This window comes from Sceloporus undulatus, chromosome 5, assembly GCF_019175285.1.
Source record: "Sceloporus undulatus isolate JIND9_A2432 ecotype Alabama chromosome 5, SceUnd_v1.1, whole genome shotgun sequence".
NCBI classification, from domain to species: Eukaryota; Metazoa; Chordata; class Lepidosauria; order Squamata; family Phrynosomatidae; genus Sceloporus; species Sceloporus undulatus.
The window spans coordinates 164,107,279-164,134,505 of NC_056526.1; the positions used below are offsets into that span (position 1 = coordinate 164,107,279).

The 27,227-nt window shown below is 35.6% G+C and overlaps 1 protein-coding gene across 1 annotated transcript in view; it reads left to right on the plus strand.

The window, feature by feature from the left end:
- The window catches only part of ZGRF1 (zinc finger GRF-type containing 1), a 45,000-nt gene that overhangs the window by 1,607 nt on the left and 16,166 nt on the right, over positions 1 to 27,227 (plus strand). The window contains exons 3-20 of the mRNA XM_042469697.1: positions 7 to 87; positions 178 to 234; positions 1,073 to 1,258; positions 2,846 to 5,000; positions 6,197 to 6,273; positions 6,592 to 6,690; positions 8,261 to 8,446; positions 9,525 to 9,627; positions 9,708 to 9,811; positions 10,871 to 11,027; positions 12,292 to 12,950; positions 13,786 to 13,918; positions 16,429 to 16,607; positions 17,791 to 17,978; positions 18,991 to 19,127; positions 21,661 to 21,807; positions 23,050 to 23,164; positions 25,004 to 25,285. Coding sequence (XP_042325631.1) covers positions 7 to 87; positions 178 to 234; positions 1,073 to 1,258; positions 2,846 to 5,000; positions 6,197 to 6,273; positions 6,592 to 6,690; positions 8,261 to 8,446; positions 9,525 to 9,627; positions 9,708 to 9,811; positions 10,871 to 11,027; positions 12,292 to 12,950; positions 13,786 to 13,918; positions 16,429 to 16,607; positions 17,791 to 17,978; positions 18,991 to 19,127; positions 21,661 to 21,807; positions 23,050 to 23,164; positions 25,004 to 25,285 — 5,045 coding nt within the window. The remainder of the gene's footprint in view (positions 1 to 6; positions 88 to 177; positions 235 to 1,072; positions 1,259 to 2,845; positions 5,001 to 6,196; positions 6,274 to 6,591; positions 6,691 to 8,260; positions 8,447 to 9,524; positions 9,628 to 9,707; positions 9,812 to 10,870; positions 11,028 to 12,291; positions 12,951 to 13,785; positions 13,919 to 16,428; positions 16,608 to 17,790; positions 17,979 to 18,990; positions 19,128 to 21,660; positions 21,808 to 23,049; positions 23,165 to 25,003; positions 25,286 to 27,227) is intronic.

Here is a 27,227-nt window from a genome sequence, read left to right on the forward strand (position 1 = left end):
AAATAGGTTTTATATACGCATCAGAAGACTAAAAAATCTAAAGTGTGGCAAGATGGAATTTTGAAGGCCGCTGTTGGGGGAAATAAGGTAAAGTGTGTGCATTCAGTACAGTGTTATACCAATGACATTGTGTTATTTAATGAAATACTTATCTGTATTTTTTTCTTCTTCTTACAGGCAATCTTATGTGATGAAAGAGGACAGGTTTTAGACAGTATTTTTGTGAAGTTCAAGGTATATGCTTTGTTTTTCCTACTGTGCTTATAATATATGGGTGGTAGCTTTAGATGGTATTCATTTGATTTAAAATTTATTCTGCTAGTTTATCTTTACATATCTCTAAGGTGTCTGCTCTGCAGCTCATCATTAGTACATCTATCTATCTATCTATCTATCTATCTATCTATCTATCTATCTCCTCAGTTGCCTCATCTCAAGTACTACAAAGAATTTTAGGACTACTGCGTTTACCAGAAATACATGCTGTATTTATAAGAATATAATATAAAAGACTTTCACTTCTCAGTATTCAGCAAAGGACAAATATGTAAGATATTTTTAAAAGAATATTATCCCAAATCAGCATGATGTGCTTTACAGCCAAAGTTTCAAACACATGTTCAAAATGTATTTTATGGCAAGGTTGTGTGAGTTTTCCATAAAAGGATACATCAAGTTATATTAGCTGACAGTAGGATTATGGTTACGTTGTGATTTCTGGCAATTTATTGTCATATAATGTTTATATATGAGGGGAAACAATTTTTCATATTCCTTGAGTGTGGAATTAAGTAGACATGCATTAATTTATTCTAAATGTTTGAGGCAAAAGGAGTAATTTGAATTTTGAGTTCCTGAAGTTCTTATTAAAAAAAGGTTGCTAATCAGAAACAAGACTGAATTGATTTGACTCAGTCCCAAAAATGAATGTTTACAAAACTAACTTGGGAAATTATGTATGGAATCATAATTGGGATAGATATTGCATGAATAGTATAATATGCAAATTGTTTAATGGGTTTATTCATGTAAACTTGCTACCACATAACATTTTTTTATTATCTCCCTTTAGATAAAACCTGGAGATGACCTAGAATGTGATAAATACTTAATAACAGTTGAATCTGAAAAAGTTTCTGGAACTGGTTATAGTGATCAGCCAAAGGACACAGATGGGCCAAAGTTAATAAGAAATGATTTGAAGTCCTTTGCCTCTTCATCCCTACACCTTCCAACTGGATTAAAACGGAAATATATGGTATGTTGCTTCTCCTTTTTACATATATTGGTACATGTGCACACTGAGTGAAAGCCCAAAAGTTTTGTAAGTCAGAAACATTTTTGTGTTAGCTGTCTTTGACTTCATCTTATGAAAACAACATGAAAGAGATACCTCCAAGCCTCCAGTACCTGCAAGACCTGCTCCACTCAGGTCTTGCAGGCTCAGAGACATAATCTCTTCCTCTCTTTCTTCAGCCCTCCACCTTTCCTACTGTTGCTGTCTTTTCTAGTGAGTCATGTCTTCTCATGATGTGTCCAAAGTATGACAGCTCCAATTTAGTAATCTTTGTTCTGAGGGAGAGTTCAGGCTTAATCTGTTCTCGGACAGAAAAATCTAGCTAAGTAGATTTTGGTAAATTAACAAGCATATACACAGTCTGTACTTTAAATACACACAACAGTTTAACAATGAGTAGTCTTGTCTCTACCTGTCTTCAGTATAAAGTGAGTTCCATCACAATTTTAAGTTGCTTCAATAAAAGTATAGTATCTAGCTCAAGGGAAGTAATAGTGCCACTCTATTCTGATTTGGCCAGGCCCCACCTGGAATACTGTGTCCAGTTCTGGACACCACAATTCAAAAAGGATGTTGAGAAACTGAAGCGTGTCCAAAGGAGGACGATCAAAATGGTGAAGGGTCTGGAAACCATGTCCTATGAGGAACGACTTAGGGAACTGGGGATATTTAGCCTGGAGAAGAGAAGGTTAAGAGGTGATATGATAGCCCTGTTTAAATATTTGAAATATTGAGGAGGGAGCAAGCTTGTTTTCTGCTGCTCCAGAGAACAGGACCCGGAACAATGGATGCAAGCTCCAGGAAAAGAGATTCCACCTCAACATTAGGACAGTAAGGGCTGTTCGACAGTGGAACACACTCCCTCAGAGTGTAATGGAGTCTCTTTCCTTGGAGGTCTTTAAACAGAGGCTTGATGGCCATCTGTCGGGGATGCTTTGATTGAGATTTTCTGCATGGCAGGGGGTTGGACTGGATGGCCCTTGTGGTCTCTTCCAATTCTATGATTCTATGATAAGGTAATAAAAATTGCCTGCTGGTTACTTAATATGGAAAGTGCTATATGAACAGTGATTAGTTACAGATAAAATACTTGTAGATTAATTGGTGAAAGATGCTATTTAACTAAAGCTGATGTTACAGCCTATTAGTAAAGTAATACCCAATCAATTCCATTTGATATCAAGTATCAGGAAAGCCTCCTGAAGCCACTGGTTCTGATGTAGCCCAGAAACCTGGGTGAAAAGCCAGATTTCAACCTGCACCCAAATGAAGCCAATGTCAGCACCATTTAGATTTCCAAATAGAGAGTTTTCTACAACCAGGGTTTACGAAGGTTTCTTGTGCAGATGTTTCAGTTTGGGCAGAGGTGTGTGTGTGTGTGTGTGTGTGTGTGTGTGTGTAAACACAGGTGTACCCTTCCTCAGATATCAAGGTCCCAACTAATTTAGAGTTTTTCATACAGAGCAAGCAATAGTACGTGACCCTGTTTCTTAATATTAAGGTTTCAGTTTCTGAAATTGCCACAGACTTAAAATGTTCTTCTTTTAGGGTTTCAAAGGGCCGCGTCAATTGGAGAAGAAAACAACAATAGAAGACCCGATAGTAGCAGTATTACCTACAACCAAGGGAACCTCTTCATCTTTTCCTTCTGAATTCTATGCCTCTTCCCCATTATTTTCTGTTCCTTGTAAGAAAAAGAAAGAAGCTTACCAATTTCCATTAAATGAGGATGATTTCATGAAGAATGATGGAGACACTGCATGTACCACCTTTTCTCACTTTGCTGAGGAAAATAATACAGTACTGAATAAAAACTGTAATGCATATTCTGGACATTTGAAGCCAGTATTACAGATGAACAGTGGAGTGGTCAAGACTGACTATTGTTCAAGCAGTAATGGGGTGGGTTCACAGAAAATTAGAAGTAAAGCAGAAATTTTAACAATTCTGAATATGGAACAAAAACATTCCAAAGCCCCTGAGATGGAAACTACTGCCTCACTGAAAAATCTACCTTCAACTTTGATAAAAACAAAATTTCATCAAGAAAGTCTGTCTCCATGTGAACCATCAAGAAATACAGGCTGTTTGTTCCAAGAGAAGATGATACCTTTCTTGGGTTGCACAGACAATGCAAGCAAAGCAACCACAGAACACAAACAGCCAGTGCAATCCTCAGAAAACAGGGTGCAGACAAAAAGTCAGTGGGATGTTTATTTGCCATGTCCTTTAAGAAAACTAACAGATGAGGCAGAAATAGATGATGCTGAATGTAATAAGGATGTTAGTGATCCGCAACCAGTTTTAAATCAGTTTAAAAAGAGTGGCACTGGTAATGGGAGTGAATACAGTGAAGACCATGAAATTATTTCACAATTACCACTTTTGGGAATCAGTACTTATCCTGTTACAGAAAGTTCTGTCAAAAACCATTCAGAGAGGTTTGTACAACCTGAATGTGTCATGAGTAAAGAGAGTGACATTGAAGCTGTGCCATCTTTTGATAGTATTCATTATTCAAAATGTGTTGGTGAATTAAAAACATTAGAAGAAAAACATACTAAACCCAAAAAACACATAATGACTGATAATTTGGAAGCATTCTGCCATCAGTCACAAAATGAATCTTCTCCAATAATAAGTTTTTCGGATAGTTCTTTGTGTGGAAATATTCATGACTCAACTCAGCAGTTTGCAGAGGTTAACTTCAATCTGTTGGAAACACTAGATTTCAGTGACACAGAAGTTGAAGAGCTTCCTGGAAATGGCATGATTTTACAGGGCCCATCCTGTTTTAAAGAGGAATGTAACACTAATACTCAAAAGAACCATAAAGAAATGTTATTTAGTGATAGTGGGAATGATAAGCTGCAATCAACATTTTTACAAGATAAAGAGGTGAATGATATTTCAGGATCTCAGTCCCTGCAGCTTTGTGACACTGAAATGTCTAACAGAATTAAGGAAAATAGTCCAGTTCTTCATTTCCTAAAAGAACCAAGACTTTCAAAGGCTGCAGCTGTTGACAAGAAAAGAGATGCAAACTCAACAATGAATCAAAACTTAGGTCATCATGGAAATCTTGTTTGTACTGATAGAGACTTATTAACAGACAGTGATATACCCTGTGAAGTGATTGATAATGAGTATCCTGATCAAACAATTCAACTTCAGAAAACAAATATACTTCCCCATGTTACAGCAACCTCAAATAGTTGTTTCATGGAAAAAAGTAATGAAAAATCTAGGGAAGTGATAGATATTTGTGATAACATGAAACCAGTTAATTCTTTGCTGACAATCACTGAAAAATATAATGGTACTAATAGTTTTCCCCAGTATGCTTCATCAAAAGATTCTGCTTCAGAAATAATGGATGAGCTGGATTTCAGGCCAGTTTCTGAAGCCTTAACTTGTAAGACTTTAGATAAATCAGAGATGAGTAAAATTGAATTGGAAAAAGGAGCAGATGTCTTGAATTATTCTTCCAAACCTAACAAAGAAAATGGAAAAGATTCTATTTCTTTGAAACCTGTAGATTCTTTAAGCTTTCCCCTAATGGAAAATAGTTTCAGACTGATAAGTTCACTTACTAAACACACCACAGCATTAGAGATGATTGAGGAAATGAATGTGGAAAATACTGGCATACTGTTCCAGAGGGATGAACTAACAGAAAAACATGAGTTAACTGGACATGAAGGTTATTAGCTTATGTTTTTAAAAAGTATTAACATGTGACATGTTGAAATACTGTCTTTCACTGGTTTGCCTAGTGCCTCCCCCCATAGTTTAAGGCAGTGGTTCCCAACTTTCCTAATGCCGCGACCCTTTAATACAGTTCCTCATATTGTGGTGACCCCCAACCGTACAATTATTTTTCATCGCTACATGCAAATATGTGTTTTCCGATGGTCATAGGCTACACCTGTGAAAAGGTCGTTCGACCCCCAAAGGGGTCCCAACTCACAGGTTGGGAACCACTGGTTTAAGGGAAGCAAATTTGTTGTTGAAAATACAATTCTGATTAATGTGCTTTGTACATGCAATGTTTTCTGCCATCATTTTTTCAGACCTGCTTAATGTATATGTCTAATGTATCTGGACTTCACATATCTGTTCATGATAACTTTTTACAAAGTTATATAAAGTGGGCCCTTGGTATCCGCTGGAGTTTTGTTATCAGAAATGACGAGTTTTATTGGCCTTTTGATAGGCTACCAATCAGATACATATCTTTAACCAGCTTCTTGTATAAGCCCACAACTCATTCAACCATTGTCCAAGACCACTACTTTTCCAATCATATAACACTTTAACTGGTCACCATTATTCTGATGAATTATTATTCTGGTGAATTATTCTGCCATCAGGCGGTTGCATCATGGATGATTCTCCATAACTAAGGGCTGTTGTAACAACTGAGGACACATTTTCAGTTTTCTGGCTAGACTCTACTATATTTAGCTTATGTTTCCTAGGTGACTTGACTATCCAAAACTGGCTTTATTCTATGAAGACAGGAATCGCAGAGTTCATTTAGTTCACTTTTTGGAGCCAACTTCTCCATCACAATCTGCTTCATTCAGCAGTATGTCCAGATGTTTGGGGGGGGGGGGTTTAAATGCTTAGCAAAGCCAGCTGCCATGAGCTAACTTCACACAGCTAAATGTGGACCCAACTTGCTGTTTTAAATACTCTGTTCAAGTTTATTTTAGTTGTATTTGTAACTGGTATGGTTATACTTTTAAAAATTGCTCTTAGGAGTCTGACATTCCAATAAATAATATTGATTTTGGAAGGAGCTTGTCATCACACAAAAGTAAGATGTCTCTTTTAAATATTTTCTTCATTTAAATTAGCCTCATGGCTCAGGCTATGCTTTTTTCTTTTTTCTAGCTAAACAAAACTTTGCTGTAGTGTCTTCTGTAGATTTGCAGATATCATCTTGTCTACATTCTGCTGCTCCTAAATTGGTAATCCTTCTGGATTTTAATTATTAATAATAAAAATAAAGGCTTAAAGCTCTAAACATACTTTTACCTACACTCCCCCCCCCCAAACTGTATGGGTGCAGTCTCGACAAGGAATTGTTCCAGAGAGTCAGGGGCCCTCCATAGTAATTAGGACAGTCCAGTGGAGAAAGTGGGATCCTACATATGAATAGGAGTGCCTTCCTGTGGTGTAGTGGGATCTTTGGATTCCAGCCCAATATAAATACCAATTTTATGGTAAATTGCCAAGTACATAATGGTTGTTTTTCTCTTAACCCATTTATAATTATTAATTTCTAGAATTCTTTCTCAGATAGTAACGTAGAGAAGCCCACACCATCAAAAGCCAGTGTGCTACATGACCACAGTCCTTTCAAAGTGGCGGATTATTCATCAAAGGTACATTCTTTCTATTATTTAGTAAAACTAACAGCTAGGAAACTTCATATTTCATTCTAAGCAGGGTTCGTGTTTATCAAACTGCTTTTAAAACTGCAGATTTTCAGCAGCCAGATGTGATATATGGTGTGTTGGTCTGCTGTTAACAGAAAAGAAATCAAGCCTTATACCCTGCCAATCTAATGCTTTTCGATAAATTTTTACTTCCTTCAATAAAGTTTCCATCTCATCTTTCCTCCTTCATGGAAGAAAATTTTAAATAGCATAATGAGTAAGTAAAATAGGTAAAATTATTTACACATGCAATACTGAAACATGATTTGTTCTAAAATATGTTCTTGAATGAGATTTGATTTTTCCCTTTATGCTTTTCTTTAGAAATTTAATTCACACAATTATGCCGTTGGACTTTAAAGAATCTTACATGTAATATACTGTTGTATTTAGACAATGAAATATAAGTGGTGATAATAATTTGTAAGTATTAGCACATATGCCACAGGATTCAGTCACAGATTGAACTCTAAATTTAAATTACAAAAACCAAATTTACAAATAGACAGTTTGAGTCCAAAGCACTCAGACTCCAAAGTCAAAAACTGATTTCTATTTCAAGTTTTCATTAATGTGAATCCAGTAGCTAATGTTTAATGTTCAATATTAAATTAAGGTGACAGAAGCTAAAAAAAAAAAAAGTAGAACATAAAAAATCCAATATTACAACAAAAATACATTCTGGCAGGAAAATCTCGCTTTCCTTTTTAAAATCCGAATTTCCAGATTTCAAATTTTCATCACAATGAATAGGAGCAATATTTAAAAGTAAGAATGTGAAGGCCTTGAGGCGGCTATTATTCAGTTGAGAACCTACAGTAAAACTAAGTAACATATACTGTACAAATTCTTTAGAAATTGAAAATCTGAATGTATTCAAAATTTCAGAAACAAGAAGGATAGCAGATATTTCATTTCTACTATAGGCATAATGCTTTTTTCCAGCTAGCTATATTTAACCAACGGAATAACCTTGGAAATATTTCACAGCTTTTTCCCTACCTGGAGCAAACCATCATGTCCACCTATTATTTTTAAGCACTTCATTAACTTCAATATTAATTGTAATTCAGGTGACCTTGGATTCTTGTTTAATTATGATCTGATGCCAGAGGGTGAGTTAGAGCCTCAGTTAAGGAGAGTCCTGTTTCACTTTAACTGGAATTTGTTCTAGAGATTATGCATACTGTGTGAATGTGCATTTTGAAGGTTCTTCATTTATTCACTGCAATTAAGAGTAACCCGGTTCTATATTTATACCTACATAATCATTTCCAGTGTCATTTTTTTAAAAAACACCCTAAAAGAACAGAATTCAAAGATATAGCTGTGTTAATCTGTAGAATCAGGACATAGAGAGATCTTGTAGCACCTTTGAGACTAACTGAAAGAAATTGCAGCATGAGCTGTCTCAGACTTCAGTCTACTTTCTCCATAAAAGAACAGATTCTGATTGCTTTCTTATTATATTTCCCTTCTCTTTTTATTTTATATTTGTTTAATTAAATGTGTGTAGGAAGTTGAATTTCATGGATACCAGCTGAAAGGATCAGCAGCTAGCGAGCTAATGATAAGACGGCACTCCTTACCTCTTATGTTGAATCAAGATGTTAATATGACAGAATTTGAAATTGCTGCAGATGATTCTTATTTTTCCTCAGCTCAAGAACCAGAAAGCCCTGTGCTATCTGACTTTATTAAGGTAAACTGAAAAGGTTTTTATTTTTTGATACCTTTTAAAAATCCATGAGAACATCCATGAACATCTGTTCAAAACATTGCTTGAAAGAAATAAATTATTTCAGTTCTCTCTAACTTCATCTTTGGTCTTCAGAAAAAACTTTCTGCATTTGTTTTCTAGAATACTGTTTGGGAAAACTTGTTTAGCAATATTATTATTATTATTAATAATAATAATAATAATAATAATAATAATAATTTATTTGTATAGCTCCAAAAATTTACATGGCCCTTTACAGATACAATCAGTTCAAAACAGAACATGATGATGTTTTTCTTGCCATGGATTTCCTCCTTTAACATGTAATAGTATCACTTCTTTAAATCCTCCTCAAATATTCACCCCATGTACACACATGTCAGAGTGCTTAATACTGGCCATACTAACAAATTTTTATTGGCACCTGTAGTAGAGAGAGGTAATCTCTTTCACAACTTTGTTTTGATAGAAGGAGTTTTATTGGTGATTGTATCCCACTGGAACCTGGCTCATAACAGTAAAACAGGTAACATCTTGTTACCTTTTCATGAGACCTCAAATCAGCCCTCCGAAATAGCCATAGGACCAGGGTATCTGATCTATACTTTTCAGAATAAAAGGTACATTGGCTTGGATTTAAGAAATCCTTAAGCAGAGTTCCACTTGCAGCAAAGAGAGCTGTTGGTTGCCTACAAATGGAAGGGTAAGGTGTTTGTTTTTTTAAAAAAACACAGTTTTCCCTGTGTTCCTATCTTCTGGATGTAGCTTATTTGAAATTTAAAAAAAAAACAAGGGGTTTTCTCTCTTGAATTAAAAACTTCAGGTTAGATTTTGTTCTTAAATTAGGTGTCTTAACTTCTGAGACATTGACATTAGCTTTTGATAATGTATTCCAGAGTGCTAAATCTGAACAACAGGATTTGTTTCATGGTTTAAAGAGGTCCCTTGAAATCAATTTGAAGCCAAGTTGATATGTCTTGTTTGATACTCGGAATTTATCTAAGTGCATTTGTGTGTCTGAAATAAAATAAGGATATTGATTCATCTTTTCCTATCTCAGCTTCTAGGCTCAAATAATCTTTCAGAAGATGATGAGGTCCATGTTGCTGATGAACACATTAACAAGGAATTCAACTTTGTTGAAGAAGCTAGTAATGTGTTTTGTAAGTAACTATCAATATGAAGCAACAATTACCAAAGCTTAATAAGATCTGCAATTTTGTTTGTATGTTCTTCTTAACAGTGACATTCAACGAATCGTCTAAACTTGGAAACCAAATAACAACAAGTTTTTCTTCAAATCTAAATTTGGATTTCACAACGTGTGCTTCAAAGGATCTTAATATGGTATGACTGAACAGTTTACTTAATTTCACCATCAGCAAGGAGATGACATGACCCCATGAAATGACTATTTTTTTTTTTTTTACTAAGATTGGGTGAACTCTTTTCTGTCCAGAGGGAAGTTTTACATCTTAAAGAGTTCTGCCAGAGAGGGCTGTGTAAAAGTACTGGGTGGGTTCAGAATCAACCCAGTCACATTTTCTCTAAAGAACATAACTATGCTCTCCACTCCCTTTCCTCTCTTAAGACTAAAACAAGATTGGATGATCTTTGGAAAAACAATATGTAAAATAGCTATGACCTTAAGATCATTCCCTGTCCTCACACATAAGAAATACACAAACCCTCTATTCATATTTCCCTTCTCTTCTTCCTGCACTCCCTCTCTTGCATGCATGTGCGCACACACAGTGAGAGAGATCCCCTATCTAGCTATCTTTCTCTCTTTTGAGTGCATGGAACTATGGCAATTTTTAGTTAATAGTATGTTTCTTTAATTAGAGATTAGAAGAACATTCTTCCAATGGATTGCAGGTGCAAATGATTACAGATTTTTTCACTATATGCATGGGTGAAAGAGTACATTTTCTAGCCTTTTTACCCTATAGCAATTTTTGAAATAATTCTCAGGTCTCAGGAAACCTCTGCATAAAAGTGATTATATCTACAGGTTTGTTTGTGTTTTTTAAAAAGGTGGGGCTCCCTCACCAATCATGATCTCTCATGATGTCCTAGCAATCTCTCACAGAACCCTACAGTTCAGGGAGCCCTAATCTAGAGTATTTAGTCATACAACCAATATTTCCATTAGTATGTATTTTATAATCCCGGTAGTGCATTAGAAATAGAAAGTTCCGGAACTGAATGATAGTTTAAAATTCAACTTTGTGCATTTCTGAAAATTAATAGCCATTTTATTTTTGGTAATTGTTATTATTTTATTTAATGTATTTTTAAAATGTTTTTGTATTGCCTTTCCAGGCAAAGCCTCTTCAAGGCAGTTAAAAACAGTATAAATTATATTTCTTTGATTTTTTAGCTTTATAAATTGTTTGTGTGCAGATATTCCCAACAGAATGGACTCCTTCACAAGTATCTGACTGTCACTTTTCTTCAAGCTCAAGTAGTAAAAAGACAGCAGTAGACTTAAAAGAACAGGAGTTCCTGATGTCCAGAATTGTTCCAGATTTGCCTGCAGACAATACAAGAAACCTTTTCAGTTAAGAATGTTCTTTTTTTCTGTATAAAATGGGGGGAAATGCAAGGACGAATTCAGGGAGAAAAGTAAGATGGCAAGATACTGAGAACTTGCATCTTCTTCCCTTCCAACATCTTCTTGCTTTCTGTTAGTTAATATGTACACTGAGAATTCTCAGAATAATGTTACTGGGGAAAATGAAACTTTTTTAAAACTAAGGATTGCGAAATTCCACCTACACACACACACACACACACACACACACACACACTCTGACTCTAGATCGCTATTTAGACACAGGAGCATAGATCCTGACTTTTTGCTCTAAATGAAAGGAGTTATTTTGCTCATGAAAGGACTCCATATACTAGTTAATACAGAACAAAAAGTTAGGATCCACGCCAGTTACGTCTCACCTCCTTGTGAATTATTTTCTCTAGTGCAGAACAGATAATAACTTGGGTAATCTTACTAAGACTTGTATATTAACAAGCAGGGGCTTACAATAAAGAATTCTGAGATATCCCAATGTGTTTAGGGCTCTAACCACCCTAAGAAAATAGACTCATAACACATTTTGGGACTTGCAGGGCTTCAGGAGGGGGAAAAGAAACACTTTTTCTTTCTTTCTCACCTTTCTGGTACTTTTGGATCAAAGCTGACAATCAACACACAGTGATCCTAGTTAACAGCAAGTATTAAAATATGCACTGCAATCCCTGCCAGGAGTCTACTTATACTACGTTTATCTTAACTTTTGAGTAGGAAATGTAAACATACTGAAATAACATATTGAAATAATAATTACAGGAAAATATTGGGTCCAAACTTCATAAACCAACAAAGATAAAGAGGACTTGAGTTAGTCATGGGTCTACTCTAAATATTACAGTCCGCCCTTCTTATATACAGATTTTTTTATACACGGATTCAAGCATCCGTGGTTTGAAAATGTTCAAAAAAATAAAAATAAATTTCAAATATCAAACCTTGATTTTCCATTTTTTTATAAGGGACACCATTTTGTTATGTCATTATATTTAATGGGACTTGAGCATCCACAGATTTTATTATACACGGGGGATCTTGGAACCAAACCCCAGTGTATAACAAGGGTCCACTGTACAAACTATTCTAACCTGAAGGCTGCCACAAAAAAGTTACAATTCAAGGAAAACCGAGTGTTCCAGAAAATATAAAGGGAGAAATCAAAATACTTATTTGTATCATTTTCAGAACCTTGTTTTGAATTGTCTGACATACAACTTTCTTAAACTCTCTGTAGGAATGGAAGAATCCACTGGACCAGGCAGTGATGATATGTCAGTATGCTTACCCAGTCGTAGAACACAAACCCCATTTGTGACTGTACCTGTAGATGAGAAATCTCCTGACCGAGAGGTTTATTCCAGTTTAAAGATCTATGAGCAAGACCAGCAGTCTTTCAGTTTCTCAGAAGTCAACATGTATGACAAGTCAAAAACATCCGGGCCTGAAGACAGGATGTGTGAGACTTCTGTGGCCAAAAAGAGAATCAAAAATAGACATGGGGTGCTTACACAGTGTGCATTTCCTAATGTGTCTGAACAAAAGAAAGCAAGCAAGTGGGAGAAGTACCAAAACATAATGTTAAGTAATTTAAGAACTCAAAACAGTAGTGAAGTGGCCATGACTGATGACATCCGAGAGGAGACTGGCTTAGGAATGCAAATGGATGACACAGGAGCAAGTCGGAGTTATGCCTTCAGTAACAACTCTCCAGACTCTATGCATGAAAAGACAATGAAAAGCATGCTTTGTAAACAGCTAGGAAATCTTAGTAGCCAAGATTCAGTTTCAGAAGGAAAGAAACTTTCTCTACAATTAAATCAGAAATTTTCCACTGAGGAAGCAGCAAAGGTGTTAGGTCAACTGAACCGCTACAGTGTAAGCAGCTGCATCAAGGTACATAACTATTCTCAAAAGGCATAGGAGTAGAACTTGCCAAAGCAGCTTCCTAAAATAGTGATGAACATGTAGTAACCCATTTAATAGTTACATTAGTACATATTTAAAACATTTAGTATTTTAGAGCTTCCTAATTATTATTCTGAAATTTAAATTTTGCATATTCTTAAACATTGCTGAGATAATTGGCCAACGGGTTTGTTTGTTTGTTTATTTCAAATGTCATTTGTGACTATTTCTAAGATACTGAGGTAGTTCAGGTAACAGATATTGTGAGTCTTTTGGATAAAGCAGGATGGCTAATTAGAGGATTCCATGTTTAATCACAGCTTGTGGCAAGGAGGAGTTACAAGACTGTGTGCAAGGGCCATTTTTATTGGATTGTTCACAAAATCCTTCATATGCAACATATCTGCAGGCTTGGGGGAGCCCTAAAGTTTGCTGAAGTAAAAACCACGTTCAGGTGGGAAATAGGGGCAGAAAAAAATACAGTGCTAAGATGCAGGTCTTTACTACTGCTTTGATGGGTATAGCTAATACTTTTCAGATATAAGAGTGAAATGGGAAGTGTGATCTTGATGAATACATGCTTGCACATTTGTGTGGGCCATATGCATATTGTGATATGTTTCAAAAGCAGTTCTTTCAACACCCTAACAGATTTCAGTGAATGACCTAATACAGTTTTTTGGTCACAAATGCAGAAGGGGCTGACATTACTGGCTCAACAAACAATCAAATATTAAGAGATTGCAGATGATATTCAGTAACTGCATAGCAAACAGAAGGGAAAGAAATAAGGATACTGAATACATGATATTTTATTTTCCAGAACACCTGTGAAGCTTTCTTCCCCAGTGCCAAAATGGTGAAATGTGCAAATGTTCCTAAACGGCAGGTGCATATCCCAACTGAATTTCAATCTCTTGCACATTACAAACAAGTCTTTACTACTGCTTTGATGGGTACGGCTGATACTTTGCATTCTAGTACTGAGTATAGGTTAAAATATGGGTTGTGTCCTTCATAACACTTTTTTTCAACAGTAGCCACACAAAGGGTCAATTTTAAAGATGGTATGTATTCTAAATGTACTGTGGCCAAATGCACAGCCCAACTGTCTGTCCCTATAGCCAAACTACAAGATATGAGAGAAACCAGTACATGGGCGAATGGAGAACTGCATAGAGGCCAGGGGCCATTTTCCCCTTATGAAACTCACCTCAGGGAACACACACACAATGAAAGCCCAACTACCTCTGTTTTCCTCTACAACCCCTCTCAAAATGGCAACAAAACTGATGCCAATTTACTTCCTGTTGCCATTTTGAGAGGAATTAAAGAGGAAAGCAAGTATTGGGGGATACTTGTGTTTTGGGTGCTTGTGGAGGTAAGGGTATTTTTGTGTGGTTTTACATGTTTTGTTGGGGTTTCTGAATGGATTTGGGACAAAGATAGCCCTAAATTACCAATTTTTTAAGAAGAGGGCTGGTGGGGGCCTCGGGGGCCACATACAGCTATGGGTCACACTTATCTACACCTGGTATGGATGCATGTGGTCCATATTTGCTTGTTGTCCATATTTGAGTGTTCTTATTTTTCTTCGAAATCAGCCAGAGGGAATTCCTAATTTTAAAAAAAACTTGACCAGGAGCAGTGGAGAAAGGGGTTGTGTACCTCTTTCACCATGTCTCATTTTCCATGCAGGGAGGAAAAGAAAGGTAGTTCCCTTATCTAGCTTGCTAGCTCAGGATTCAGGATAGTGCTTTATATTAGAAAAATGAGCAACATACAGTATAAGTATAAACTTTTGTCTCCAGCACCCCCTGTTGCTCTCACCCCCATAGATGTTTTAGGTAGAAACAAAAATGTCAGGAGATCCAATTCTGAATCTTATGGATAACAAATAGCTTTGTCCTGGCAAAGAAAATAACTACGCTAAAATACAAGCAAATAATCCATGCAATGTACTGAAGCAAAATGACTAACAATAAAAAAATATTCTGAACGCTCAAATGTTATCTTGTCATATCCCTTTAAAACCGAACTCATAGTTCAAAAATGAAGCACAACATGCATCTTACATGACATCATGTACTGTCAAGAAATGTGTTTGTGTAGTATTTTGTGATAGAGTTGCTCACCAGCTGTGGAGGCCATATGATTTTTGTTGTGATATTGTGGGTTTTCTACGTGCAACTTAAAATAAGTTCTTATCTTCAGTGGAGAAATCCAGCCTTCCAATTTCAGTCTCAAAATCCAGTCTTTGGATTCTGAAGATTGACTTTAAATGCAAGATGTTTATTTAAACTGTACTATAACAATTGAAAACTTTATCCAAAACAAACAAACAAACAAAAACCCCAGAGTGCTTGTTACCATTGCTGCTTCAAACATCTTTGAAAGTTGTCACTGTGGAGGGCATTGATAAATTTCTGAGGTGGTAAATTCTGGCAAAGACATTCTAAAAAGTTTGAAGAAACACACAAAAACAGATACTTAAATCCACTATTGTGCTTCTCCCATCTTGCAGTATGTTCTGTGTTCTTTCTTCCCCTCTCTTCTCTAGCTTTAAGTACTGTTTAGAACCAGGCTTTTGGAGTGCATAGTGTGGACTGTAGACAGAAGAGAGGTTTCCTTCTCTTGATTCCACTAAGGGCAGCAGTTCTATCCTGTAATCCATTACTAACTAATGGATATTGTTCGGCAGCCCTCCCTAGCCAATACCTTCTTCATGTGAAGAACTAACTCCCATCTTCTCCACTAAGTGCAGCCACTGGCCAAATAGATTAGGGATGATTATAGTAGATAAAGTCCAACAAATCTTAATGACACCTGCTTGGAGAAGGCTAATCTAAACAATTACATATCTTTCAACTGTTAATTTTTGACTTGCCATTTTTTTTTACATCTCTCCACTCAATTCCTGTTGTTACAACCAAAAGGTGTTTTCAATTACATTTAACTGGAACCATTATCTCAGATCAATATGTTCAGCTTTCTGAATGTAACTTTTCACAGGCCATATGTTGGTGAAAATCTTCTTTATTAGTCTGTTTATGAATTTTTGATAATCACTATATTTGCCGGATCATTTTTCAATTAGTAAAAAACAAAGTCTAAAATTCAAAGGACCTATCCTCTTATTATTATTAATATTATTATTAACCTTTATTTATAAAGTGCTGTAAATTTACTTACTTATTGCTGAACAGATATAGAGTTCTACATCATAGTCAAATTAGGTTGCATTGCTACAGTGGGTCAAATTAGTTTATAACACTGTTGGCATGTGCCTTCAAGTAATTTCTGGTCACCAGAGTCATCATAGTCCAAAGCCCAAACCACTACACCATGCTGGCTCCTACTTTATGATATACATAAACTGTATGAAAAATTATATGTACAGTTGTTTTTTCCAGCACTTTGAAATGTTGAAAATGTGATTGTGCTTCTGTTTTTTATTTTTTTAAAGAACATTTACACGTTTTGCTGTTTGAGTTGTCACAAAAATTTCATAAAGCTCTTGAGAAAGTGGATATATCATTCTATACCTCTGTAAAAGGAGAGCAAGAACAAGAACATTCTGCACCACTCTGCAACCACAAGATAGCAACGAAACTGGTTACAGTTAAAAAAGAAGGCCGAAATAAGGTATGTTTCTGGAGGTTTAACTAAAACAAATGTGAAATTTTCAAATTTGTCTTTATACATGACTTGACTTGTATAGATGTTGGCATCACTGCATGTGTAAGTACATACCAGTAGATTTGCATATTTTTGTAAAATTGTGAACAGAATTTTACACTGCCATATGTTGGTTTGGATTCTATTTTAAAATTTAGAGATCTTCAAAATTTCAACATTGTCTGGAACCCTTTCGAGCTGACCTACTAAAAGATTTTGGAATGTATAACATCTGTTATCATATATATCAGTCTGAAATTAATTATCATGATGGGTTTTGAGTATCGTAATGCTAAGTTGCCATAGCACCTCCATTCTATGCTCATTTAGTTGGAGCTGAAATCTCCTACTTTCAGTAGAACTTTCCCCAAAATATATAACTGTAGGATTACAATCTAAGGGCTTAATAAGATGTGACACTGGGTGACCCATGACTGGAATTTCCATTGCATTTTTAAAATATAAAAACAGCTTTTAGGAAGTGGGGTGATGTGATACACATGTGCGCACACACAGAGTAGCTATGTGCTTTTGTTGCAGCCTAGGTAGTAACTAAGAAAAATAAAATTGAAAGAAAGAGCTGAGCCTCTTTCCCAACAAACTCTGCAATTCTAATCACACTTGTGGAAGGGTGAGTGCTCTTTAAAAATGTAGAAAAGATAGGAAATCAGTTTGCTAATCTGATAAGTTTCACCTTAGACTGGAATCTGAAACCTATTTATTTGAAAACTAACCCCCCAAGTCGCCCTTTCTTTGCAAGTTGGTTTACTTTTGTCCTTGAAGATCCACTACTTTGTGAGGTTTGGTTTATCGACAATCCATAGTACTTTTCAGGAATGAATTTTTAATATTTTTAACCAGCTGTTAAAACAAGTTGCTTGAAAAATGCACTGCCAGCTGGTTAGGTTTGTAAAATGAACAGTTCTGGATCCCCTCACGAAACAGAAGAACCATGAATATTCAAGCCCCATTCTGTATAATGGCGGCTCACTCCTGCAAACATACCATTTTGTCCCTCTTGGCTTCCATTCTGTGGAAATTCAAAACCGTGAATAGGAAGTCCACGAACGGGGAGGGATAAGTATGTATGTTTGCACACATGTGTTCTGCTTTTTAATGTGTATTCCTTATGGCTTGCATTTTGTTTCAGGGGCGCCTTTTCTATGCCTGTGATGCTCCCAAAGCAGATAGATGTAATTTTTTTAAGTGGCTAGATGATGTACAACCAGCCCATATGGAGAGTAGATCTAGTGTTGTACTTCATGATGTGAAGAGTATTGGAACCTACCTCAGGTGTCACAAAATTCCTCTATATGAAGAGTGCCAGCTTCTGATGAGGTATATTAGAAGGTTAAGTAAACTTGAATATTGTTGCATGTTTTGAGTAGAAATGGAGCTACTGGATAGAGTTGGTGGTCTTATACCATTTAAAGTTGTAATAAATTATAACTAATAATAAATTACTATATTAGAAATTATTATATGATATAATAAAAAAGTCCCTGTACAATCCCAGACATAGACTTTTTGTATGATATTATAAAAGCAGCAATAGTGCTAAGTACAACATGTATTTGAGTTTACAGAATGGAAAACATAGGGAATGCCTGTTTTACCTCAGTATACAAAATGATGGGAGACTGTTAAGAATATCCAGTGCTGTAGTCATAAGAACAAACTGGCGCAATCACCTCTGAGTATTCCTTACCTAAGAACATCCTATGAAATTCATGGGATCACCATAAATCGATAGGTGACTAAAAGGATACATTTATTGTTGTTATTAACTGCAATCAAGCTGACTTTGACTTACAGTGATCCTTTGAATGCTATACCTCCCAGTTACCCTATCATCAATAGCTCTGCTCATTTCTTGTATACTCAGGGCTGTGACTTCATTGATTGAATCTATCCATCTGGAATACAGTCTTCCTCTTTTCCTACTGCCTTCTACCTTACCATGCACTATTGTCTTTTCTGGTAGGTCCTTTCTTCTCATAGTAAGGCCAAAATACAATAGTATCAGTTTATTCATCTTGGCTTCTAGGAAATGTTCAGGTTTGATTTGCTCTATGACCCATTTATTGTTCTTTTTAACAGAAGAATTCTTCTCCAGCATGACATTTCAAATGAATTGATTATCTTCCTATCAGCTTCCTTCACTGTCCAGCTTTCACAACCATACATAGAAACTGTATGATACATGAAATATGTGTATTTATATTTCATATAGCTTACATATTTCCAAAATCTGTTCTCACAGTAAAACACTTTATTTGTTTAAATGTGTCAACAGTACAGAAAGCATAAAATCTTTTTCCTTTTATTTCTTGTTATTTTCCCCCCCAAGGAAAACTTTTGATATCCAAAGAAAGCAATTTAGTAAGCTGAAAAAAAATATTGCCAAGGTTAGCTTTGATGCTGATTCTAAAACTAAATTATATCTCAAACTGAACCGAAAGGAGCACTCCTCAGTGTATAGCAAAGGTTGGTGAACTCTATAATATTTCTGAAACCGGGAAAATATGTATGTATAATAGTTTCAGTTAAACAGAAGAAAATGATAGTGTGAGCAATAGTTCTAAATTTATTGCCTTAATATATTCTAGCCATTTCTCCACTGATAATTTGCTGCTTTTCGTTCCTTTCTCTTGTTTTTTTTTATTTTTTAAATATTTCACTTGCAAACATACCATATTAAGATTTGTCTTTGAAAATACTGTGTAGGTTTGTGTATATATTTGCAAGATATTGATTTCTATAGAGGAGAAAAGGATAACTGCCATTCCAAACATGGAATGATTTTATTGTAACGCATACACAGATTTTTGTTTAAAGGCATTGCATTGTTATGTATTTCAGTTCCAGCTAATGAGTTGATGTTATGTAACAAAGTGGTATTTAACACATTGCAAGCAATCATCTAATCTATGTCTCATTCCCAAATAAGAATTCAGTATTCATATGCTTCACCAATTAAATTTGTATGGACATGCTTTTTTTGTTGTTCTGTTTTTAAAGTCTTGTGCATGTAGCTTATAGAGGAATGTTCTATCAGCACAGTACATGCAGTTTTTATTAACTTCATTTTAAAGTGATAGACCAAGAGAATACATGTTGAAATAGCAGTTCTATGATAAGAACACTTATTCCTGGTTATACCTCAGTCTACTGAGGAATGGAAGACAGACCAAATTTTGTTAACTATAATACCTTTTGATACTTTGGTTTGTGGGAGACTTTTTAAAGCTCTGATACATGTTTGGCGAAGCACATCTTCAGTTGCAGCCTATTCTCTGGAGTATGCCTCAGAAGATTTGAAACAAGATCTTCAGTTCTTTCCATACAAAAGGAAGAAATGTGAACTTTACCTTTGAAATGCTCTTTTGTTTCCTAATCTGCCTCAAGGCTTGTCTGGTAGAAATCTGTAGCCAAGAAATACAAGCTTTTTGTATCCTCATTTTTCCTACAATACTCTGTCAATCATTTTAGAAGCCAAAGTATGAAGAATATCACATACAATAAATAATAATAAATAAAAGCTTTATTTTTATCCCACCTCTCTGTCAGAAGACAGACCTTGTTAAATGTGTATAATATTGAAGAGGATGAGAAAGCACCACACTAGAAGGCTATACACTCACCCTGATTTGCATTCATTCATTTGAATGTTTTGAGGGAACCTCAACACAAAATAACTTGCTCAGAGGCTATCTAGAAGTATAAATAAATTCTTGGAGATTGGAAAAGAGTCTGACGTTTAGGTTCACCTTATCTTCTATATATGACCATTCTACACAGAAGCGTAAGAAGTGCTTAATTTCACACCTAATCAGCAGAATAAACACTGGACACCCAACAGTCTCATTGTTGTAGCAGTTTTCTGATATAATGCCACTGTGAAATTGTTGTTAGCTGTCCTCAAGTCAATCCCAACTCGTGGAAACCCTGTAGATGAAACATTTCTAGTATATCCTCTTTTACTCCTCCTTGACTCCTCTTCCTTCTGACCTAGCTTTTCTTGTGATATTTTTGGCGTATAAGTTGAACAAAAAGGATGTTAGAATGCAATCTTAGTTTACCCCTTTGTCTATTGGGAACCAATCTGTTTCTTCATATTCCGTTCTGCCGGTAGCCTCTTGTCCTTGATACAGATTTCTCATCAGGATTATCAAATGTGGTGGCACCCCCATACCTTTGAGAGCATTCCATAGCTTTTTGTGATCTATACAGTCAAATGCTTTGTCAAATGATATTTGTAAAGCACATGCTGACTTTTTTCTAGAATTCCTTGATGTACTCCATTAGCCACATTATGTTTGCAGTGTGCTCCCTAGTGCCTCTTCCTTTCCTGAATCCTGCTTGCACCTAGTAGAGATAATAAAGGACAGATAGAGTTGCTACCTTATTAAAAGCTTTATTTTAGTATCCTACAATTTTCTTTGCTATGTGTAAAACAGAGCCAGTGTGGTGTTGTGATTTGACTGCTGGACTAGGACTCTCGGAGACCAGGGTTCAAATCTCTGCTCAGTCATGGACAAATCACACTCTCTTAGTCTCAGAGGAAGGCAATGGCAAACATCTGAATTAATCTTGCCAAAAAACCCTATGGTAGGGTCACCATAGGTTGAAGCCAGTTTGAAGGCACATAACAATAACACATCTACTTGCTTTATCCCATTCATTTATTTTTATGTTATCATTTAATTTGTTTAGTAAAACATTTTTGATACCATAAAACAAGAAGTATAAAATTTTATGGAAAATAGCTATAATTTGACCAGTAGTCTTAAATATAGACACTTAGATAATGTGAAAATGGTGCCGTTCATATAAAGAAAACAAAGCACACAAGACCATTTCATTTCAGGCTAAAACGGGGAATAAAAACAGGGGAGGAAGGACTTATTTTCATCAGAGGAGATATTTCAGGTTTACTTTTGCCACTACAGAAATAAATCTTGGTGCAACTCATACTAACCTACAAACCTAAATGAACCATTATTTATTATTTTGATAGATGATCTTTGGGTTGTTTCCAAGACTCTCAATTTTGAACCCTTGGACACTTTCATCGCATGCAGTGTTTTCTTCGGACCATCTTCTAGCAATGAAGTGGAGCTAGCGCCTCTCAAAGGTTATAGCCCCTCAAACTGGTGCTCAAATAGTAAGTTTGTTTCTTAGTGAGCTTAAACATATCTCACTTAAAATACTAATATTTTCTTCTATTGATTTAGATCTAGTCAAAATAACTTATCCCTTAGGAACAGTGAGAAAGCAGGGATGGGGGTAGAAAGGGTAAGAATAGTTTGGACAGAAACTACCTGTTTTTTCATGTGATCACAGCCATTGCTGAAAGTATATTCATAGAAGAAATGTAACTCCTGAGAAAGAACTCCTGAGAGGGAGTTCGCCAGGCAAGTCCAGCTCCATCAGGACTAGCCTGGAAGAAGGAAGAGCCCTCCCTCCAATCCATCTGCCTTGGTCCAGGCCTTAGAGGGAGAGAAGAACCACTGGACCTCATCCCCTTTCCCTCCATCATTCCCTTCTCCTTTTGTTTCGTGTCTTTTAGATTGTAAGCCTGAGGGCAGGGAACTGTCTGATTAAAAATAATATTGTAAGCCGCCCTGAGAGCCATTAGGGCTGAAGGGCGGGGTATAAATACCTAAATTAAAAAAAAAAAAAGTCCCAGATTCAGGCCTCAAGTGATCCAATTAGATCCTTGCTCATTATGCAGGATGTAAAGAAGGATAATTCAAATGTATTATAGTATAACGCTGAATTCTTGTCTGTGGTGAGAGCAGCTTCAAGTAGTCAGAAAAATGTGTGTGTTGAGTTACAGAGCAATATAGGTGTTCTTTAAGTGGATGTTGCAACTCCTGTGTAGCCAAGAAACCCCTGGATTGCATGTGACAAAAAATTTGGGGGTTTGGTGTTTTTTTATAGCTATTTTGAGGTAGGACTAAAATTTGTAAAAAGAAGAGCAAACACAGGATTTGCAGTCCAATCTGTATATGTTTCTTTATAAGTAAGTTCAACTGTATCCAATATCCATTACAGTATATCTAACTGCCAATGTTTTAATACCAGTATTCAATGGGTGCTGTGATCACACTTAGAATAGAGTGCTTGTGCAGTGCTGATTCAGCATCTCAAGGGGGAGAGGGAGAGGGAGAGAGAGTTATTTGAACTGGACTGAGGGAAGAGGGGATGGGGAAAGAGGAAATAGAGCAGCTCTCCTATAAAGAAGAGTAATGTTCAGGACTTTTTAAAATAGGGAAAAGTGTATAAAGGGAGGATATTATTGAAATTAATAAAATTAGCATGAATGTTCTCAGATAGTATGGCTCTCATAGATTTTTCTGTAGCTGTCCATTTGCTAACCTTTTTCTTGTGATTTCCCCCCTAGTGATCGTTCATGCCTTGCTAGTTTGTAATGCTAGTACTGAACTCACAACGTTAAGGAATATAGAAGAATACCTCAATTCAGCCACTTTACCAATATTGCATCATCTCCTTGCAAAGTATATATTTTTACTATTTATATTTTCATGCAGTTTTTATAAATCTAAATACTATGCTGTAGTTTTAAAAGGGTGGTACAAACTGATGTATCTTTGCTGCATAAAATAAATATGTTCTTGTGGAGATATTTTACATAAGTATGTGTAATCAAATGTAAAATCTTATTAAAATTCAGAATCTTTTGATCTTTTATCTATGACAATTCTCAAAAATAAAGATACATGGGAAAACTAAACTGGAATGTATTTTATAACATTATTTTTAGCATTTACAGGTGGAAAACAAAGTACATCATATTTGTAATCGGATATTATTGAAAGCATTTCTACCCTGAACTTCAGCTTAAAAAGCTTCCAAAACACCTTACAAAGATGAGAAACAAAACTGTCCCTATCCTCTAATTCTATAGGGTAGTTTTTTATGTACTTTCCCCCCTTGGTATATGCAGGAATTTGGTTCAGGACACCCTGTGGATATCAAAATCCATGGATATTCAAGTCCCATTAAATACAGTGCACAATAAAATTGTGTCCCTTATATAAAATGGCAAAATCAAGGTTTGTTTTTCAGAATGTATATATTTTACAAATATTTTGAAATCATGGATGCTTGAATCTGTGGATAAAAATCCAAGGATATATCTACAAAAGTGGTCACTGATTTTAATTTTTAAGAAAAACGGTTTCCAAAACACACAGCAAAAATCTTGATCTGGAAAGTGGTTGAAAATGGAACATTTAGGGCAAAAAATTGTGGATAAATATTAGAACTAAGACAATGGGAAGAATCCTGGAATAAAAGATTAAAATATTCGTCCAGCCAAGATGTAAAAGAAAACTTTTATAAAATTCTTTATAGATGGCATCTTTCTCCACATAGAATAAGTAAAATGTACAGAACAAGGGAAAACCTGTGTTGGAAATGTGAAAAGGAGAAAGGGACATTCTTTCATCTGTGGTGGACCTATAGAGAGGCAAAAATATACTGGAAAGAAATACATGTAGGCATAAAGGAAATACTAGAAATAGAATTAGAGTTTAGATCCGAGGTACTGCTTTTGAATATGATAAATGAAAATAATGAATAAAAATATGGGAGAATTATTATTTGTATGCTAATAGTGGCTAAATTAGTATATGGCAGATATTGGAAAGTTAAAAAAAGAAATACAAATTGATGAATGGGTTATTAAATTGCTTGACATGATGGAGGTAGATATATTATCAAAAAGACTAAGTGGAAATACAAAGGAAATTTCTACAGAAGATTGGGATAAAGTTTATGTTTCTGTAAAAAAGAAGTCAGATTATAAATATGGGAAAAAGTGTAAAAGAGTAAGAAATGAAACAGAAATAAAAGTGTTATAGTTTAAGAGAAGCATGTAGAGATTGGAAGGGTTAACTGAGTAAAATAAGGAAAATGATCTGAATATACATGATATGGAGGTAGGAAGAATAAATATATGAATCAGTGAAGGATTGGTTTAGGAAGTATTAAATGTATTGTATGATTAATTTGTTTTGTAATATTGTAATATTTGTTTTTTGTATTCAATGCTTTATTTGTTTGTATGCATGCAATTATGAACAAAAATTTGTTAAAAGAAAGAAAGAAAATTGAAGATTTAGATTAAAAGTAAAACAGTTTGAAATCTGAATGTGGAATGAAAGAATGGTTTATACGGTATTAAAAATGGAAGCAGATTTGTGCATATAGCTGTAGTGATGAAAGAGAATTTCTAATGACTCTCTTGATTAGAATCCTAATTAATATAGATGTAATTAACTGTAACACTGTGGTTTGATGTGCTTAATCTTGTCTTCTTTTGTGCTTTTAAGGCCCTGTAAAAATATATATCAAAGTAAAAGTGTCAAGAAACAAAAATTCAAACCACCAGCTTTAAATACAAATATAATAACCTCTGGAGTCTTGAGTCCAGAAATTACTATGAATTTGGCAAATAAGATGATTGAGACATTTCAGCTAAATAAAGATCAGTCGGTGGCATTGACTCAGATAGGTGCCATGATGACATCACAAGAAATTGAAATAGGGAAACATTGTGCTCTCCCTATAACTGTAATACATGGTAAGTTATTTTATATGAGCTTAAACCCTTTGTTTCTCTAGCTCTTGTGTCTGTAAAGCTTTTCTTGAGAGGGCTATCCTTAATGGGTTTTCCTTCTTCTTTTTAAAGCTCTACACACTTTTTCTATTGTTCCAATAATCTTTTTCTGGATTTTTCTTTTGTTTGGTCTATATGTGCAATACTTTCCTTGAATGCACTGGATACCACTAGCCTTGTTAGAGAAAGAAGGTTCATTGTTTTTACTAAGTATGCTATCTGTCACTGTTTATCAGCGCAATCGCTTTTTGTAACGGATTAGGCAGAACATTCTAAAACTGTGCTTGCTGTGTGTAGGGTGCATACATACTTTCTGCTTCACTTTAGTGAGTTTTTTCCCTTTTGAGTAAAAACATAACATAAAGCTAATTATAATGTAAACCTATTTATAATATAGAAAATAAGATAAGGGATTAGATGTAATCAGCTTTCATTCAGATAATTTAATTCTCGGTAAACTTGCTAACTGGTATGCTTCCTGTCCCTAGTCAGATTAATCAATTTAGTCATTTCAGCAATACAATAAATATAAGAATCCTGGGCAATTGCAGAGGGATCCGAGGGCCAGGTTTCTGCCCCAGGGTCTTCCAGAAACTGGAAGGACTACCCAAAAACATCAAAAAAGGAAGTGAACAGATGGTTTTGAAAAACAGTTACCTTTTATATTGTAGCAGGGACTACAACCTATCTCTATGAAGCTTATAGAAGAAAGAAGTCACTTTTATTCATTCATTCATTCATTCATTCATTCATTCTTTTTGCCAGAAATAGATTAGCCTAGGAAGTCTGGAGGGTGAGGTCTGCAAGAACAGACTTCAAGGACTGCATGTTGTCCCAAGGTTGCTCTTTGTGCAACCTTGTTTTAAGCTTATCTAGGCCTAATGCAGGCTGGCAAAATGATGCAGCTTTAGGCTGCGTTGGGGGAGTGCAGTTTACATGACACATGTCCTGAATGCAGCTTAAAGCTGCACCAAGGCTATGCCAACAAAAAAGAACTGGGCCAAAAAAAAAAAAAAAAGGATTATATCTGCTCCTGCTGGTGGCCCAGTTTGGGACCGCCTGCATCGGGAGTGGGTCTGTGTGATCACTGCAGTCCTGGCATGATTGGCGCCAGAGCAGCCTCCTTAGGGCTTGTCTGCATGCCTTCTTAGTTTACTTTCCATGGTATCAAATTGGCTTGTTTCAAACAAACCATAGTTTTATGCTTCAGACAATATAAGATGTGATTAAGGAGAAGTGATCATTTTCACCCTCTTCTTTCTGACTATGGCCTCAAACACATGGGGCAAAAGAAATGGCTAGAGGGTACCCCTACTGGTGCAGGACCATGGCAACCACACAGAGCCAGCCCTGATCCAGAATGCCACCGTGGTCCGGAACAGAATGTTGGCAAAGAGTGGACTTTCTCCGCTCCTTTTGAGGCCAGCTTTTTCCAGCTGGGCGCACTGTCTGCATGGCCTCTGGTCTCTCTGGGAGTGTGCATCGTCTAAAATGCTTGAAACCGCAGTTTACTGCCCATCTGTTTTAGGCCTATGTCATAAAGAAAGAAGGGAAAGCAGGTGGTCTGATAGTTACCAAGGCTCATTAATATGATTAAATTATGGTTTGATGTACTATCTGGTCATGGTCATTACATTAATTATGTAAACAGAATTGTAATTTTTCATCTTCTGATTTAAATAGTATAAAATAATAGCTATAGAATCTCTTGAGAAATCAGACATAAGTGGTGTCTCTGAAAAGTTGCATTATTGTTTGTTAAAATAGTCTGAAACAAATTTTAACCAATGCAATTAATATCCCAGATAAAATATGAAATTGATCACACAACTTAGAATTACACTCATTGGATTTTATATACATAGATATTGAGGCCTTCAAAGTCAGTGGATGTCCACACATGGACACAATGGGCCCATACAGACAGGCCAAAATAA